Here is an 18,336-nt window from a genome sequence, read left to right as displayed (position 1 = left end):
TGCAAGTAGTCAGTGTCACGTGGGTGGCGTGCAGCCATGGGCAGGGAGCGTGCTGCCGTTTGATGGTGGCTGTATGCTGAGAGCATCCTCCTGGGGGGACCATGCTGGCCACTGGTGCTGGACTACGGGGAGGCATGGCTCATGGGATCTCAGGCCCATGAGGGATTGCAGCAATAGCAGGCCACATTGGCTTTTGCCTTGCAGGGAGTGTGGGCAAGGTGATTGAACGTCCTAGATTGGATGTGGCAGAGTGGCCTCTGGAGAGGCAGGTAGGGTGAGGCACTCTCCTTCCTTCCTGGAATGTGGTCACACCTGCTAGGTGCTGGGCTGGGCCTGACACCAGCAAGCAGAGCCTGGAAGGCAGGAGTCACACTCCCGCACAATGGCTGAACCATGGTAGGGGATGTGAGGGCTTAGCATGGATGGATTCTGCTGCCGACAGCACATCCCAGGAGCTGTCCAGGGATCCCAGACAAGTGGGATCCGGATAGCGCCTCCTATGGAATAAAGCCGTCACCATATCCTGTCCCTGGCTCTTGCTGTACACCTGGGCCAGGTGCCGGTGTCAGCTCACATGTGTGACGTGACAGCCGAGTACCAGGGCATCCGTGCAGAAGCGACGTGGCTCATGTCCAGTTAAGGAACAACCGTGAAGCAGAACAAGTCCCCGACCTGCTGAGGAAACAGGCCCAGCGGGGGGCCGCCTGTGGTGAGCTGAAGGCTGTGCGGTCCTGGGGGGCTGTGTTCCCTGTGACAGGACCCGTCGTCAGCCACCTCTGCTCCCTCCCCCCCTCACTGGCCTCGGGTTGATGCTGAGCCTCTTTGAAGGGATCCTCGGGGCCTCTCCGGGTTCTGCCCTCACAGCACGGTGCCTGGGCTGGCAGGGCCTTGCTGCCTGCCACTCCTCTGCCCCCTAGTCTGCGGAGACCGGAGCTCGGTCTGAGGCCACTCTTGCTCTTAAAAACCACATGAGCTCTGTGCTTCTCTGTTTGGGAAAAATAGAAGAAATGCCTTGGAGGGACAGCTGGGGGCTGTGCAGAGGGACATGGGAGGGAAGTGGACATGGCCCGTGGGCATCGTGGAGAGGGACATGGTGGGGGAGGGCTGTTTGCTTTGGCAGCCTCTAGTCTCAGGTGGGCTGTGCCTGGGCAGAGACAGGCAGAGGGGCGCTGCGGCCTCGGTGTGACCCAGGTCACCTGGCGCCTGGGGGACAGTCTCGGCTGATGCCCACTCCCTGCACACACCTGTCCCCAGGTATGATAACAGGGTAATGCCCACTGAGGGGACTGCCTGCTGCAGCCCACGTCAGGCCTGGTGGTGGGGGCCTCTCCTGTCCATTCCCCATCTCCCCACCAGGCGCCCTGTGGTTGGGGGGTGGTCTTCAGGGTCCCGACACTGAGGGCCAGCACAGCCCCTCTTCCAGGAGCCCGAGTCTCTCACTCTGGTGTGGAGGCGGCAGGAGCCCAGGGCGGAAGCCTGCGCTGACTGGTCCGTGTCCGCCTGCAGCCACCCTCGGCTGACCGCTTGTGTCGGCCGCGTCCCCAGCCTGCTCCCGCCCCTGGTGCTCAGGGAGACCTCAGCCTGGGACGTTTCCGTGAGGAAACTCCATTCTGCCAAAGGCAATTGTCTTGTGATGGAAATTTTTTTGAAATAGTCACAAACTTGCTGAGAAACGATGAAGAAGCTGCTTCTGGGAACCGCTCGGGAATGAGTTGCTGACCTGGTGCCCCGCGCACCATATATTTCCGTGTCTGTGTCCCACAAACCGGGACAGCTCCCTGCACAGCTGCACCCGGGGTCAGCCATGAAAGTGCCACCCCTGTGTCTCCACCCGCCTGTCTCAGGTGACTCAGATCCCCAGCGACACCATCACAGCGAGGGCACAGGACAAGGTCGTGTGTCCCCTCAGGAGGGCTCAGGCATCCTTCTTTGGTTTGGTTTGCGTATTTGGTTTTTGTTTTATTAGAAAGCAGAGGTTTCCAGCCTCCGGTTCAGCCTCTGGTTCAGTCCCTAGATGTCCACAGTAGCCAAGGCTGGGTCAGGCTGGAGCTAGGAGCTAGAACTCAGACTGTGTCTCTTGCGTGGGCAGCAAGGATGCAAGGACTCACACCATCAGCACCTGCTGCATCCCGGGGTGTGCATGAGCAGGAAGTTGTCATTGGAAGTGGAGGTGGGAATTGAACCCAGGCCTATGGGATGGGATCAAACCAAGCGGTATCTTAACCCCAGTGCCCAGTGCCTGCCCCTTGGGTTCCTTTTGGGGCGGGGCACGCTTAGTTAGGCGGTGCGTCTTTCCCTGCATCTCAGGAAGGCGCCACGTTCCTGCCGCATCCTGCCTGCGGGCTCAGGCTTCTGTCTGTCTCATTGCGGAGGAGCCTCACTCAGGGGGCTGGGGGCAGTTGTGCCTTCTCCACGAGGCACTGTCCCCCTCTGCTGGAGCTGATGCCTGTCTTGGGGGAGGAAACTATGCAGCTCTCCTGGTTCTTGTCAAACTGTCCAGTTGGCTTTCCCCTCTCCGGTCTCAGGGTCCTGTTCTCTTCCCTGGGCTGCACTGCCCTGTGAGATGTCTGTTATTCCGTAACTGATCCTCCCCAAAGGCAGCACTTGAAACACTTGAAACACTCTGGCCTGCTTCTTGAGCCTCTGAGGTCAGGGGTCGGGGGGAGCCCAGCTTGGGGGGGCTCAGGGCCCCTCCAGGGCTGCGTGCTTAGACCTGATGGGGTCTCACTGCTGAGACCCCGGTTCCCTACCTGGTGGGCCTCTGCGCAGAACTACTCCTGATATGGCCTCCCCTGGAGCAAATGATCCAGGAGAGGGCAGGGGAGAGAGATGGAGGCTGAGACACAGACATCAACACAAAGGTAGAGGGAGAGAGACAGAGAGCTGTCACACTCACCCACCTAACCCTGGCAGGACACCCCATTTCTTCTGAACCCGTGGGTGATTTGCACCCCCACACACAGTGTGCAAGATCTTTTAGAATTTGTAGGCACACCCCTGAACCCTCATCATGGCACTGCCCATCTTATGTCCACTTGTCTCAGATTTCCCAGCAGGAGGCCCTGGAGCTGGCTCCCGTGTCTGCACAGCCCTGTCACTTCCTGTGCATCTCCCCCCAGTCCGGTTCATCCTTGTCCTCCTGCCTGGCCCTAAGCTGTCTTCCCTGAAGCCACACTGGTTTCCTGCACGGGACTGTGGGTGGACAGAGCCCGCAGGACATGTGGCATTTATGCGGGCGCCATAGGCACACGTGCAGTCCATCTGTGTTGTTTGTCCTCTTGCCGGTGGCTCTGATGCCCACCCAGCACCGTGAGGCTCCTTTCCACATTGGAGGAGCCAGCGTCCCTGTTCCCTACGCGTTCTTGCTTGGTCAGCCGCACACGGTCACCGGCCTCCAGCCTCCAGCTCTGGAACCCCTCCACCTCACCCCCGCCGATGCGCCTCCTGTGTCCACCAGGCCCACACCTGGGCGCCGTCCTGCATGGCACCTCCCCCTCCCTCGAGGCTTGTCCAGCCTCGCGTCTGAGGAGCCGGGTTTTCAGGAAGGGAGGGAGGTCTGGGGGATGAGCAATCTCTGTTTTGCACTTGCAGCGCAGCCAGAGCAGCCCTTCAAAGGGGGCCTCTTTCTTCAAGAAGCAGGAAGGTGATTTTGCTATGAATTGTCTCAGTGGGCTCTTGATGCGTCCTGGAGTCTCAGGGCTGCTGTACAAATGCTCTCGCACACTCTTCTCTGGTTAATCACTTTTAGGGTTTTGCCAGGCACTGGCCCCCACACTGCTGTTGGCGCCACTTAGAACTCGAGTGTCTCTCCCCATTCCGGGCAGCCCCCAGCCTCTGTGACAGCTCAGGATTCCCGTGAAAGCTGTGGCGCTGTAGCTGCTGTCCCCGTTTCTGAGCACAGGAACAAGGGTGGGCTGGGACCTCAAGAAATCCCAGGGACTGGCAGCTGAGCTGCTCTGGGTTGTGCTGTTGCCCTCCGCCCTGGAGGCAGCAGGTCAGGTCTAGAAGGCCATTGGGCAACTGCTGTGGGCAGTTTGCTGCCCTGGCCACTGTGCTCTGCAGATTCCAGTCGATGAGGGCCTATGGTTAACCACCCTGGGGTGATGTGAGCCTCCTAGGAAGTGTTGGGGGCTGCATTTGGGGGCTGTGGGGTCCCAGGGAGGATCCCACCAGCAGGACCCCTCGGCACAGGTGGTGAGGGCTGCCCGCCAATGGCAGGCCTCAGAGGAGCAAGGCGACCTGGTGTCCATGATGCTGACAGTGTGACCACCTTTGCAGATCGAGTCTGGATTCTTCCATGAGAGCGATGTGAAGATCGTGGCCAAGTCCATCCGGGACCGTGTGGCATTGATCCAGTGGCGGCGAGAGAGGATCTGGCCTGCGTTGCAGCCCAAGGAGCCACGGGACGCGGGCAGCCCCGACAAGGCCAAGGCGCCAGCGGCACCCCTGCAGGTCCAGGTGACCTATCATGCACAGGCGGGGCCGCCGGGGCCACCAGGGCCCGAGGAGTCAGAGGCCGACCAGCACCTCGTGCCCCCCACGCTGCCGGCCAGCGCCACCTCCCTGGCCTGTGAGTACTGGGGTGGGCCGCAGTGACAGCCATGCCCTCCCCCTCCCAGTAAAACCAGTTGTTGGGCAAAAACAGTCTTTCCCCTTTATCGGAAGCCTGGTACGGAAGGCAGGTGGGAGCGCCATGCTGCCCTCAGGTAGTCGAGTTGTTGCTCTGGGGCCTGGGGCCTGCCAGTGTCCTTAGTACCAGGACCTGGGAAGAAAGCGTGTCCGGAAGGGTGGGATTGACCAGGATAGGGCTCATGAGCACTGCTCTAGAGGGGTTGGGACTCTGTCGGCATTTCCCAGGGGTCTCTTACTGGGGGGTGGGGGTGGGGTTAGGGCTCACCGAAGGCCAGCTTCTCAGGACACACAGGGACAAGCATGCCTGCAGCCAGTCCAGCCCCAGGTCCCTGTTGTAGACCCGGGTCAGGTTCTTTTGGGCCTCGTATGGGTGGCAGAGCAGTGAGATGCTGCTGTCTTAGCCTGTGTTTGCTGCTAACATGCTCCATCCGTGTCATCTCCCATCCAGTGGCCAAACTTTGAGACGTTTGGCGCGTTTTCCACGGGGGAGAGTCTCTGGTGAACTAGGGGAGCTGCTGTGAGGCGTGCTTCCTCTCAGCCCAACAGCAGCGGGGCTGGTGTCTAGCACTCGGCAACAAGCTGAGGGTGGAGGGCTGTGGCTGTGTCCGCTCTGTGCACCAGCCCGGAGCAGAATCATTGCGTGACCTGTCCGGCCAGTGTGTCAGGCTGTCCATGTGGAAAGACCGGAACGTGTTTGATTTGCTTAATATACACATCCTTGTTTGTCGTTAAAGGAGCAAAGCAGCTCCCAGCAGCTGTTCAAATTCGATGATTGCTACGTCACTGCTCTGTTTTGTGATAAACCTGAAAAATTAATTAACAAGCACAAGGCTTTTGTAGGAAAAAGTTCTCCCAGTCTGACAGTTGTAATTGTTGGGTGGACACTTTCTAGGGTGGGCATTTCAGCATCTCCGTCTGTTGCACTTTGAAGAGACGGTGTTGGGTCTAGAAATAGTTCAGGTGTCAGCTCAGGCTGGGCCGTGTGAGATGGTCCAGGGCGGACAGTAAGTGCTTGGTCAAGTCCCATGAGGCTTTGGAGCACCCTGCACACAGATCTGTCCCCCGCTGCCTCACGGTGATGGCATGTGCTGCAAGAAGAGGCTGTAACCACACTTCTCAAAACCTTTGACTCACTTGTTGTATTTTACAAAACAGATGATGTCACCACCATGTGGTATGAAGTCCAGAATCTACAAGGGTGCTTAGTTGTGCTCCCTGGGGGAGCAGGTGATATCGGTCTCCCCATTGTCTTTCTGTAGATGATCCATGCACACACATACAAAACCCCACATACATGGGCATGTGCACACACATCATATATGTGTGTACAGCTACATGCATACCCAGCTGTGTATGAGCACACAATGTACCCCACACAAGTACACACCTATCTGCCCAGCCACACACAGGGTCCGTGCACCCACACAAATGTGGACACCCATACTTGTGGACACCCATGTACATTCACACAAAAGCACGTGCATGCACCATGCTCACGCAGACTCTTACATGTATGTACACAGTGTACCCATATACCCACATCCATGTGCAGTGTACACACAGTCACATATACATACTCAGACACATTGTGCTTGAATATACACAAACACTCTCATGCTTAAGCACATACACATTTGCACACATGCACAATGCATACCCCAGGCCCCTCTATTCCACAGTGGAGGGCACCCCACGTGCTCTGAGCTCCTCTGTCCTCATGCTCCCATCTGGTCCCAGAGGGTCCCATGATGTTGACTGTGACTCACGGAGAGCTGACGGGGTCACAGTGGGTCCATGTAAGAAGACCAGCAAGCATGCACATGCACTGTGGGAAGATAAAGCAGAGTACACTTTCCATTCTTCCCTCCGTGTGCCTCTCATTGCACTTGGTTCCGGCAGCCGAGGACAGCAGCAGGGTAACTTGTCAACAGGCCCGAAAGTGGTTCCTAAAGTTAACTTTTAATTATCCAAATAGTAAGCACGCTCACACTGGAAATGTGGAGTGTTACACATGTGGTTAGATTGGCTCTGCCCAGAGCTGTACACACCCTTCCTCCCTCCCTAAGTGGAAATGACCACGCAAATGACCAGCTGGCTCATTAGAAGTCAGAGCCACGTGTCTAATTGGTTTTGCACAATTAATCTCTGCATTCCTTCCTAGTCTAAATAAGTTCCAGTCAGTCCCTGGGAAAATTACTTTCCTGCAAAGCCCACAAGCTATATCCCTTGTAGTGTGCTTAAATGACAGATGGATGGATGAGTCGCTCTGAAAGGTGGCCTCTGGGCATTCAGAGGTGGCGAGTCCTAATGCTTCTGTGGCTCTTGGGATCTGGGAACCGTAACTGAAAGTGCTGTTTCAGGCAGGCTTTTGCTTCTCACAATTCAGCGGCCTGGCCATGCAGGGAGCAGTCGTCCCTGGCCTGTGGTGGTGAGGCATGCCCAGTGTGTCCTATCTGGGCCCTGCGTACAGGCAGGTCTGTCCACTGCACCTAGGGTTAGCAGAGCTGTGTGGCCCAGCTCATGTCGTTTCTGGGAGCCCACCTGGGGCCATGGACACTCGGGGCTGCCTCTGCCCTCTGGTCCCCCACATGGTGGGTGCGACCCCTCCTGAGGCCTCTCTGGGAGGGGGTGCAGGCCTTCTTTTCCAACCGTGTCAGAGTTGGTCTGTGACCTGTCTCCCCGTCCAGCCCTTTGCCACAGCGTGAGGGTGGCCCATCAGTCATGGATGAGGGGCATTTCCCTCACAATTAAGACATCAGCTGTTCCTTAGCTTGTCCCTCTGCTGCTAAAGGCTGGACAGTGCCCACTGTCCAAGCTGTGACAGGTTCCCGTCTGTGCACTGCTTGGGGTGATGGCGTCTGCCCCCGGGAGGGTTGTGAGCTGTGCCTGGCCTGGCATCCATGCCGCCCTGATGCTGGGCCATGTTGGGGTGGGTGCAGGTACAACCCTCACCTTGCTCTACTGTTCTGGAATAGTTGACTGCTTAGACAGCATTCATTGGCCAGTTATGAAATCTGCAGAGCCCATCCAGTCTGGGAGATGGAGCTGTGCAGACGAGCCCAGGTCTGCCCCGTGCAGTGCCGTGGAGGTGGCTCTGGGCGTGTCCACACTAAGCCGTGTCTTTGTCCTCCCCAGCGGACAGCACCTTTGACAGCGGCCAGGGCTCCACGGTGTACTCGGACTCGCAGAGCAGCCAGCAGAGCGTGGTGCTCGGCTCCCTCGTGGACGCAGCGCCCCTGGCCCCCTGCGTGTGCAGCCCCCCAGTGAGCGAGGGACCCGGCCTCCCGCACAGCCTGCCCTCACTGGGGCCCTTCCAGCAGCCCGCCGCCACGGTGAGTCCCAGAGCCACCCCAACCTGTCCCCGCAGATAAGGGCCGCCCTGGCTGCACCAGCTGTGGTCAGGGTGAAGGTGGCCCCTGACTGGCTCCTGGCCACCTTGCCCTGGGAGACCTGCAGAAGGAGGCTCCGTCTTTGCCAGGAACTGGGGAACGGCAGGCTCTGACATGGCCCTGAAGGCCCCAATGAGAAAGACACTGTCGGAAATAGACGCCAGGGGTCCCCGTGATAGGACTGGCCTTGTCCCTCCCATGAGCAGGCACTGGTGCTGGCGGTGACAACAGGCAGCTGCCCGGCCCGTGGACCTGGCCTGAGATGTCAGACTGTCCCAAAGTGACAGAAGTGCATCAGTGCTCATGACAAAACCCGAGATTCAGTCTTGGTGTCTAGCCCCACTGGGGGATGGTCTGTCACCTCTGGCACGGGGCCTCCAGACCTCATGCAAGTTAAGTGTCACTGCTGTGACAACCCAGTGGGAGTGTGGGGAACACTGAGCACGAGATGTCCCAACTGGGGATGTGAGACCTTGAAGAGAGTAGGGTTGCAGGGGCCGGGATGGTGGTGGGATGGGGGTGGGGGTAAAATAACACTTGAGATACTGCCATCTGCTGGTTCACTCCCCAAATACCCATGTCAGCAGGTGCTGGTTGGGGTCCAAAGCTGAGAGGCAGGAACTCAATCCAGGTCTACACGGGGGTGGCAGGGATCCAACTGCTTGAGCTATCACAGTTGCCTTCCGGGATCTGCATTAAGAGGAAGCGGGAGCCAGAGCTGAGAATGGAACCCCGGGCCCCCTGGGTCCCGGGGTTGGGGTCGGGGGATGCAGGCATGTGAACCGCTGGGCTGAATGCTCACTCCCGATGTTCATTCTGTTAACACTAAGGCAAACAAAGCCGTTGCTCCGTTCACAGGGCCTTGTGCCCAGTGGCAGAGAAGTCCTTGAAGGGAGACACCGCCGCCGGCCCCATGGTGGGCTCTGTCTTCACCCCTCCCACCTGGTGCTTCGCTAACTACAGTTCTCACTTTGACCACTGAGGCGTCCTGTTGGCCGACACTCTGTCCTGCTGGCTGCCCGCCACGCCACTGCCCATGGGCTGTCTCTTCTGTCTGAGCAGAGCTGGGGCCATCGAGAGGGCCCAGGAAGTCCCTTTGGAGAAGCAGCCCAAACTGTTGGCCATGTCTGCCTTTGCCGCCTGGCGTCTCGGGCCTCCTGGGCAGCCATTTGAGAAACAGCTCCTTGCTGCTCCAGAGTGGCGGCTCTTGGCGGCTCTTGGCGGCGTGGACACCTGAGCTAGGGCTGAGCCCCGTGTCCTGCCCACCTCTCACCCTGTCAGCCGAGGGTAGGGCTTCCTGTGGCCGCACGATGCGCCGTCCCCCGTGTCCTCCTGGGCTGGGGCTGCTCTGTGGGTCCTCGGCAATGTGGCCGAGCCCAGCTTCACGGCTCAGCATTGTGTGGGAGCAGGGGGTGCAGGCGGGAGCCCGCGGCTGTGGGCTCGGAGGCTGCCGCTCTTACCTCGGTGCGCCCTCTGGTGACACAGACACCTCAGACAGAAAGGGCAGGGCCTGAGGAGTCCCTGGGGTGCTGAGGGCTCAGCCCACGCTGCCATGCGTGCTGGTGTCACGGGAATGGAGGGCCCTGCTCAGCGGGAGCTGACTACTGCTCTGTGGCTCCCCGTAGATCCCGATTCCAGGCTCAGTCCCACACCCCTGCTCTGTGTACCTCCCCCCGCGCTGCCTGTCCTAGAGCCCTGGCGGGGAACGGTGAAGGGAGCCAGGCAGGTGGCAGATCCCCGTCCTGACGGCAGACAGAACCGCAGGGAAGTTTCCATGCAGAGGGAGGTGAAGCGCGAGCCGAGCCTCGGGTGTTCCCTTGTAGCCCACCTGCCTGCCACATCCCCGTGTTCTGAAGGCGTTTTCCCCACAGACGCTCGGTCTCCGTCTCTGTGGAACAAGGACTCTCAGAGGCCAAATGAGTCCCATTATTGTGCTGAACCATCGACAAGCTAGCAGCCACTCCTGTGTAGCCCTGGAAGGAGTTCAGATGCCCAGCTCCCTGGGGACCCAGGAGTGGCGACTGCTGGCTGTGTGTGGACTCGGGTCCTGGCCGCGGGGCCGTCTCCTTGTGGAGCTGAGTCTGTGCCGCCTCCGTGCTCCATGGTCTGTGCGTGGTCTGCACACGTCCATCCTCCTCACGGCCAGACAGGAGGTTTCCCTGCTTCTGCCAAGCCCCGTGAGGGCCTCCTCCCAGCCATGGAGGAGCCGAGGCTCCCTCGGCTGATGCGTCACACTGTCCTTGGGCTGGGACAGCAGGATTCTGGCTGTTGTGGGTTAGTGCACCAGACTTCCACTGAGTCCCATTCCTTGGAGCAGGGTCCTGGGGGCCCTGGCTCAGGGAAGAGGGGACGTCCCAGGGCAGCTGCTGAGTGTGGCCTGGCTTTCCACAGCCTGGCCTGTCGGTGGGCCCCATCCCAGCCCCTGCGCACCCTCAACTCCTGCAGCGTTTCCCGGAGCCAGCGATGAGCTTCACGCCCGGGCTGCCGCCGTCTAGTGCCCCGGTGCCCACGGCCCCCAGCCAGCAGGTGCCCCCTGGCCAGCAGGTGAGTGTGGTGCCCCTTCCAGGCCCCCATGGCAGGGGGTCGGCTCTGCTGGCCCAGGGCCAGGGTCTGTGAACACTCACAGGCCTCTGTGCTTGAGCTCCCAACAGTGTATGTGTGTATGTGCATGTGTGGTGTTCACACGTCCGCAGTTCATAAATGAGCTGCACACATGGAGGGCTCTGCTCAGAGATTTTCTGCAAGGACTTCATGTCCCTGGCTCAGTGGAGTCTGGTGGCCTGTGTGTGTCACTGTGCAAGCACGTGTGGGTGCATGTATGTGTGTGCAGGTGTGCGTTGTACCATGTGTGAGTGTGTAGGTGTGTGAGTGAATACGTGCAAGTGTGAGTGATGGTACAAGCATGAGCGTGTGTACGTCAGTGCGTGTGCTCACATGAGCGGATGTACTGTGTGCGTGTGTGGGTCTGCCCTGCGAGGGTGAGTCTGTCCCTGTAGGGTACCTCCTGCCTCAGCAGGGCAGTGGTCTGTGGCCCCTTTCTCCTCTAGCCTCCCCCGCTGGCCCAGCCGACGCCCCTGCCGCAGGTCCTGGCCCCACAGACGGTGGGCCCTCTCCAGCCAGTGGCTTCCCACCTGCCTCCGTACCTGGCTCCGACCTCCCAGGTGGTGGCTCCTGCTCAGCTGAAGCCCCTCCAGATGCCCCCGCCGGCCCTGCAGCCGCTCGCTCAAGTCCCTCAGCAGGTACCTGGGGCCGGTGGGGGTGGGTCCGTGGCTCCTGCTGCTGGGAGGTTGCACGGCGTGGGCGTGGCCCAAAGACTTTGCTTCCACTGAGAACCTCCAAAGCGTTAGGTTCCAACTTGCCTTTGTTCACCGTGCGGGAACAGGCTGAGACGGTTTGGGGTGTTGGGCCTGACTGTCCCAACACTTCTAAATGCAATGCTCCAAAGCTTCAAAGCCTGTCATCCCCTCTGGCGCCTCCTGTCTAACCTTGACCCCTTGTGGGTGTGGACACGGGAGGCTTCGTGAGCCAAGCGGGTCCTTCCCGGGCTGCCACGTTAACTGTTCTAGCTTGAGAATTTCACATTGGGGTTGTATCTGGATCCGTCCAGCAGTGGCTAGACGTTAGTGCCCGGAAAGGCAGAGCCGCACCCCCTTTGTGCCACAGCGTGCGCGTGCCAGCGTGGACACCCCGTGGGGTCCCAGCTGACAGCGGCGGTGACTCTTGCAGATGCCTCCGATGCCCGTCGTGCCTCCCATCACGCCCCTGGCAGGGATCGACAGCCTCCCACCGGCCCTTGCTGACCTGCCGGCCGCAAATGTGGCGCCTGTGCCCCCAGCGCAGTATTTCTCTCCCGCGGTGATCTTGCCCAGCCTCGCCACCCCGCTGCCCGCATCCCCGGCTCTGCCTCTGCAGGCGGTCAAGCTGCCCCACCCCCCAGGGGCACCTCTGGCCGTGCCCTGCCGCACCATCGTGCCAAACGCACCAGCTGCCATCCCGCTGCTGGCCATGGCCCCGCAGGGTGTGGCCGCCCTGTCTCTCCACCCTGCGGTGGCCCAGCTTCCAGCCCAGCTCCCAGCTCCTCCAGTGTACCCGGCGGCGGCCTTCCCACAGATGGCGCCCACGGACATCCCGCCATCTCCACACCACGCAGTGCCAGGCGTGCGGGCCACCCCTCCACAGCCGGTGCCATCCGTGCCTCCTCAGCCACTCCAGCCCGGCATGGTCCATTTGCCTGAGCAGGCTCCAGCCGCTGCACCCGGGAGCCAGGTAACCCATTCACAGGGCCAAGGAGACCTTCAGGACCCCTCAGTACAAGGCAGCCTTACTGTTTCCCTCCTTGCATCCTGGCTGCCTCTCGGCACCTGGACCGAGGGGCAGGCGGTGCCAGGTGAGGAGACAGCTCTGCCCTGCACATCCCTTGTGACTGAGAGTCACGGGCATTGGGGTGTGTGATGGTCCTTGTGTCCTGCCACACCAGGGTCAGCAGCTGCTCTGTGTGCGTACCTGACGGCTCTGAGCCATGCCTGGTGTCGTGGCACCTGCCCTCACCTGTATCAGGGTCCCTGGGGGCATCAGGGCTGGGGGTGCATCTTGGGTCAGCCCCTCATAGAGCACCTTGCTGAGGGCCACACCTGTCTTAGTAGCAAGGAAATGAAGGAGAGTGGAGTGGCCTGGGGCCCCAAGGGCGTGGACTGGAAGGTGGTCTTGGTGGGGTTGGGGGACTGTCCTCGTGTCAGGGGGAGACTCTGGACCACTCGCCTGGCTGCCTGTGAAGGGTTGTGCTGGCACCAGGGACGTGTGTCCTGCCACGGTGGACACAGGCCTCTCGTGAGGCCCTGCCCAGCACACTCTGGCTCTCTCCATGTGCACTTGCAGCTGGCATGGGAGCCTCTGCATTGGGGCCCCTGCAGCTGGATCCCCTTCCTGGAGTCCTCCCCATCTGTGCCTCCCAGCAGTTCTGTGGCCTGCACAGCCTCTGCCTGTTGAGCCTCAGGCTCTCTCAGCCCCCTCCGCTTGTATTGGGAAGACTCACCCAGATGTGGGCAAGGGCCCGGGGTTGAGGGGGCACCCCAGGTGCCCCCAGCTCCTCCTGTGCTGAGACCCCGTGTCAGAGTATCCGTAGAACCCTCTGCACGCTCCTCGCTGTCTGATTTCCAGAGGCCTGTGCACTTGGAGGAGGAAGGGGACGGTATTTCATGGCCAGCAGGGTGGAGTTTGTTTGCCCCAACCCAAATCCTGCTGGTTCCCCGTGAGGGCTGTTTCTGAGCAAAGCCAAGGGCAACACACATGGCCGTCCTGTGGCGTGTCGAGGCCCGGCCATGTGGCGCTGGCCTGTGGACTCAACAGTGTCCCAGGGAAGGCACCGCCACTTTGGGCATCGCTATGGGCTTGGTGGCTGTACATTGGACAAGGACTTTGAATTTATTGCTGAGCCCGGCTGGCCACCCTGCGGACTCCCTGACCGCCGCAGCTGGGATGTCTGACCAGGACAGGAATGTCCCCCACTGGGTGGCTATGTGACCTTTCTGACCCCTCCTGGGATCCAGCAGAGCTGGCCCACATGGACAGCCATTTCCAAGTTCACGAGACACAGAGAAGTCGCCTTAAATTTCCTACCTTCTCAGCTGGGCAGAGGACAGATTGTTCCATTATTTTCTGGCCCACAGACTCCCCTCTGCTTGTCTTGCCTCTTGTCCTCTAGGGGCTTAGAGATGAGAGAACAGTGGGGCAGTCCATGCGTGCCTGGGTCCCTCTGCGGAGGCCAGTGAGAACCTGAGGCTGCGCTGGGGACCTGGAAGGGTCAGTGTGCGCTCTAACCTGGCTAGATCAGAAGTCTCCGGGGTCAGACACCTCTGTGTGCAGTGCAGTGTCAGGGTTCACCTGGGCTTAGCTGGAAGTTGGTTAAGTGAAGTGTGGGTTAAGGGATTTCTACAGACAGATTCTAATGCAAAAAAGGTTCTGTGCTGCCCATTCCTGCCTGCTTCTGCGGAATCTGTGTGCTGACCATGCTCTGAAACCAAGGCTTGCCTGCAGCCAGCATGTAGACTGGAGAGGGGCGTCCCTCCCCTCCCCCCGGGAGCTCACCCATGCGCCTGGGTGCGGCCCCCAAGTGCAGCCCTTCACCCCATGCCCTGTGCCCCCAGGTCCTGCTGGGCCACCCGCCTCCATACCCCATAGACGTTGCCACCCCAGTCCCCGCCGTGCCCGTGACGCCTGCTGCAGTCCTGTCTCCGCCGCTGCCGGATGTGCGACCGCCTGCTGGCCCCGAGCTCCTGCCTCAGTTCCCCAGCTCCCTGGCCCCCATGGTGGTGGCGGTCTCTCAGAGCATGCCCACCCAGACCGCCACGCTGCTGCCGCCAGCAAGTGCATCGCTACCCAGCGGGCCCGTGATTGCTAGCCCCTGCCCGGCCGTCCAGCTGACAGTGGAGCCGGCTCAAGAGGTGTGTGCCCCTCTGCTCCACTCCTCCCCTGGCCAGGCACCGTGGCCCTCGGGGCCCATTCTGTGACCTTGGGCCTCAACTTTAGAGGTCAGGAACGCTTGCAGGAAGAGTGGTGTGTTCCCGGGAAGCCACACGTTCCTGTTCTTGTCTCTTCCAAATTTTATGCTCTGTGCAAACCCACATCAGGGTGGGGAGCATGAATTTTCTAAATGGGTCTGGAGGGAACTTTCCCGCGGAGAGGATGCAAAGCCTACGACCTGCTCTCACAGAGGCTGTCGTTAGCAATTTTGGAAGGGAGGCAGCCCACGTGGCTCCAAGCCTTTCCACAAGATGAAACACCTCCTGCCTGGCCTCTGCGGCCCCCTCCCCTGCCGGGGCAGGCAGAGGTGAGCGGGCGGTGGGCTGAGGACCAGGGCAGGGACGCTGGGAGGCAGGAGCAGCGTGACCCTGTCTCTGTTCTGCGGTTTTCCTTCCAGGAGCAGGCCTTGCAGGACAAGCCGCCTGGCCTCCCGCCGAGCTGTGAGAGGTACTGGCCCGCTGGCAGCCTTGGGGATGGGGCGGGAAACAGGCTTAAATGCCGGCTCGCGTGGCCCCTGCTCCCATTTCCCATGTTGCTGGCAAGGTTTTACACCGTTATCACCCCCTCCTCCAACCCTGACCTGGTGGCGCCTCGGGGCCCTGCTCTCCAGTCTCTGTCAGCCCAGGTTGCCACCTGCTCTGGGCATGATCGGGATCTGTGCTCTGTGTCCTGTTCCCAGGGGCGCTCCAGAATGGCGAGGCCGTGGGTAGACAGTCTTGTCCAGAGGATGGGAGGGGTCAGGGAAGGGCCCTGGGGAGCAGGGCAGAATCTGGCCCGACCCTGTGTCTCCCAGCTGCTGGCAGGTGCTGTGTTCTGTGGAGGGAGCAGTGTCCTGGGAAGTGGCCCTTTGTCCTTCTCTCTGGGTTCTAGGCTCTTGGGCCATCCTCACAGCCACCTCCAGCGGCTTGGAGGTTCCTGTTACACAACTGAGGCTTTGGCGGGGGGGACTGATTGTCCGGTCAGGCAGGACTGAGGTCACATAGCCAATAACCAGAAAGCCCCAGGTTACCCTGGATGAGCACTGCGGTGAGAGGAGGGGCCCTGGCCCACCCTCCAGGTCACAGCTTCAGACCCAGCCAGGATGTCTCTGTAGAAGCTGAGCTTCCAGACCATGGTGGGCTGCTTGCTTGTCTGTGGGTGCCCCTAACATCCCTGGTTCTTGTTCAGCTGCGGAGGCTCAGACGTCCCTTCTGGGAAAGAGCTGAGTGATGGCTGTGAAGGCGCCTTTGGCGGGGGCAGGCTGGAGGCCCGAGCGTCCCGGAGGCACCACCGCAGGTCCACACGTGCCCGCTCCCGGCAGGAGAGGGCCAGCCGGCCCCGACTGACCATCCTGAACGTGAGTGGCAGGTGCGGGCGCAGGTGCAGCACCCCTGCGGCCTGGCAGCCACTGACTGTGCGTCCCTGCAGGTGTGCAACACGGGGGACAAAATGGTGGAATGCCAGCTGGAGACACACAACCGCAAGATGGTGACTTTCAAGTTCGACTTGGACGGAGATGCGCCCGACGAGATCGCCACATACATGGTGAGGCGGGGCCCAGGCGCCGCTGACGTCTCCTTGCTGGGCCTGGGGTACCTGTGTCTCAGCAGCAGGAGAGGTTTGGCAGGGCCGTGTATGCTCACTGTTGAGAGACCCCCTTTCCTGCTACCTGCTAAAAGTGGCACTGTGGAGGGTTGATTTAGTTGGCATCAATTGCTGGTTAGACCTGGACCCTGTGTATTGAGGTTTTCTCTGTGTACTTAACAAGAAGTCCATGGTTTTATTTTTAACAGATTTTTGCAGTCACCATGGGGTTCTGGCTCGGTTTTGTTTGGTGGCTTCTTGCAAAATGGGGACGTGGCATTGCCTTCTTGGATGGCAGGTCCTCATCCCAACAGTGCACCTTGCCTGCAGCCGTGTCCTGTCCCGTCAGTGTCTCAGTCACAATGCGCACACTCAGCACACTGGGACCAGTTATCTTCCTGAGTGGCCTCTCCATGGCTGAGCCTTCAGCCTGCCTGGCACAGCCTGGCCAACTCTGGGGGCCCTTTCTTGGAGAAGAGCCTTGGGCCTCCCATGGGGAGGCCAATCCCAAGAAGTTCTGGTGAAAACCAGGTGTGGGCTCAGGGACAGAGCTTGTAACCAATGTGGGCATTTGGGCGTCTTCCCCAAAGGCAGGGGTGTTGAGCGGGGCACACACCACGGGCTCTTCTAGGGGAGCAGGGGCGTCAGGAGCCATAGCAGAGCCCACTTGCTGCACGTGGGCCTCACTGGACTGCTGCTGAAGGCGGAAGACTGCGGCTCAGCCTGAACCGCGGGCTGTGGGTCTGCCTGCTGTGTGGCATTGCTCTTACTGCCGGGAGGCTCTGTTCTGGATCCCCAGGGCCTGCAGCCCTCACCTTCAAATCCAGCCTCTGGCGCAGGCCTTACCTGGTGCCCGTGCCCCCAGGTGCACCTGGCTGCCCAGGTGGCTGGATTGGCGTTGGGCTCCCTCCTGTGCACTGCAGTGCCCGCCAGCCCTGGGGCCCATGCGTCCAGGGCCCAGCTTCTCCGGCGGCATCCCCTCTTGCTCCAGGCCCACCTCAGGAGCAGCACAGCCCCTGTGCAGGGATGCAGTTGCTCACCCTGCCCCCCAGCAGGGCCTGGGCCAGGGGAGCAGGGAGCCACCAGGACCTGCGCTGCTGTCCTGTGGGTCCTCACCAGCCGCACCTGCTGTAGGTGGAGCACGGCTTCATTCTGCCCGCCGAGCGCGACACGTTCATCGAGCAGATGAAGGAAGTGATGGACAAGGCGGAGGACTTGCTCAGCGAGGACACGGATGCCGACCGTGGCTCTGACCCCGGCACCAGCCCACCACACCTGGGCACCTGTGTCCTGGGGGCAGGCGAGGTGAGGCCTTGGAGCCTGGGGAGCTGAGGGGACGGGCACTTCCTGAGCCAGCTGTGCTGACCGCTGACTGCACCCTCTTACAGGAAAGTGGGCAGTCCCAGGCGAATGCCCCCGTGTATCAGCAGAATGGTGAGTCCCTGTTCCCAGTCTCGCTGTGTTAGCCTTTATAGACCCTCTCTCAGCAGTAGGCATTGGACAACAACCCCCCGTGTAAGCTGGCTGGCTTGGAGGTTGTGGGGGTGGTGGTGAGCAGGGTCCTATGGGACAGCCACCTGGCCCGGCTGGTGTTGGCAGCAGCCCAGGAACTAAATCCAAGCCAGGGTACCCCGAGAGGCTCGGGCTGCCGCTGGCTGGGCTCCCCCTGGCTCCACCACCCCTGTGGAAGGGAGAGGAACAGATGGAAGCTCTCCCCAGGGCCTGGGTGCCAAGGTGCCTGGACCACCAGTGTCAGGGAGGGAAGCTCTGTAGGGTTATGTGTGGGTTCCCTGCCTGTGCCCTTTTTAGAGCCATCCTCACGGTTGGGAACAAGTCCCCAGAGACCCTGGGAGAGACAGGCTCCGTGCAGTGGCAGGAGCCGCCCAGCCTGCCGGAGAGCCCCTCCCGCAGCACGCTCTCTCCTTCACAGTCCTGCACACAGGGAAGCGGTGGTTTATCATCTGTCCTGTGGCTGAACACCCCCCTGCCGATGCCCTCGAGTCGTCGCCTCCGCTGCCCCTGAGCTCCCTGCCGCCTGAAGCCAGCCAAGGTAGGAGTGGCAGAAGCCCGGGCCCTCCCAGGAACAGGTGGCTTCCTCTGGGCGGAGTGCCTGCACCTGTTCCCGGAAGCTCAGACCTTCTACGAGGCCGTGTCCCTCTGCCTGTTTCCCCGGTATCAGCTGAGTCATGGAAGCACCAGCAGGAGCCGCCCTGTGACCTGTGCGTGGAGGAGG

The 18,336-nt window shown here is 60.8% G+C and overlaps 1 protein-coding gene across 1 annotated transcript in view; it reads left to right on the top strand.

Annotated features, from left to right (window-relative positions):
• The window catches only part of WNK2 (WNK lysine deficient protein kinase 2), a 116,366-nt gene that overhangs the window by 52,990 nt on the left and 45,040 nt on the right, over positions 1 to 18,336 (top strand). Inside the window, exons 7-18 of the mRNA XM_062208503.1 lie at positions 4,279 to 4,570; positions 7,768 to 7,964; positions 10,413 to 10,565; positions 11,069 to 11,260; positions 11,748 to 12,287; positions 14,165 to 14,461; positions 14,938 to 14,987; positions 15,708 to 15,876; positions 15,948 to 16,064; positions 17,238 to 17,408; positions 17,492 to 17,537; positions 18,034 to 18,153. Of these exons, the coding sequence (XP_062064487.1) occupies positions 4,279 to 4,570; positions 7,768 to 7,964; positions 10,413 to 10,565; positions 11,069 to 11,260; positions 11,748 to 12,287; positions 14,165 to 14,461; positions 14,938 to 14,987; positions 15,708 to 15,876; positions 15,948 to 16,064; positions 17,238 to 17,408; positions 17,492 to 17,537; positions 18,034 to 18,153 (2,344 nt within the window). The remainder of the gene's footprint in view (positions 1 to 4,278; positions 4,571 to 7,767; positions 7,965 to 10,412; positions 10,566 to 11,068; positions 11,261 to 11,747; positions 12,288 to 14,164; positions 14,462 to 14,937; positions 14,988 to 15,707; positions 15,877 to 15,947; positions 16,065 to 17,237; positions 17,409 to 17,491; positions 17,538 to 18,033; positions 18,154 to 18,336) is intronic.

Source organism: Lepus europaeus, chromosome 12 (genome assembly GCF_033115175.1).
Source record: "Lepus europaeus isolate LE1 chromosome 12, mLepTim1.pri, whole genome shotgun sequence".
In the NCBI taxonomy this organism is placed as follows: Eukaryota; Metazoa; Chordata; class Mammalia; order Lagomorpha; family Leporidae; genus Lepus; species Lepus europaeus.
This window is presented reverse-complemented; position numbering and strand designations above follow the sequence as displayed.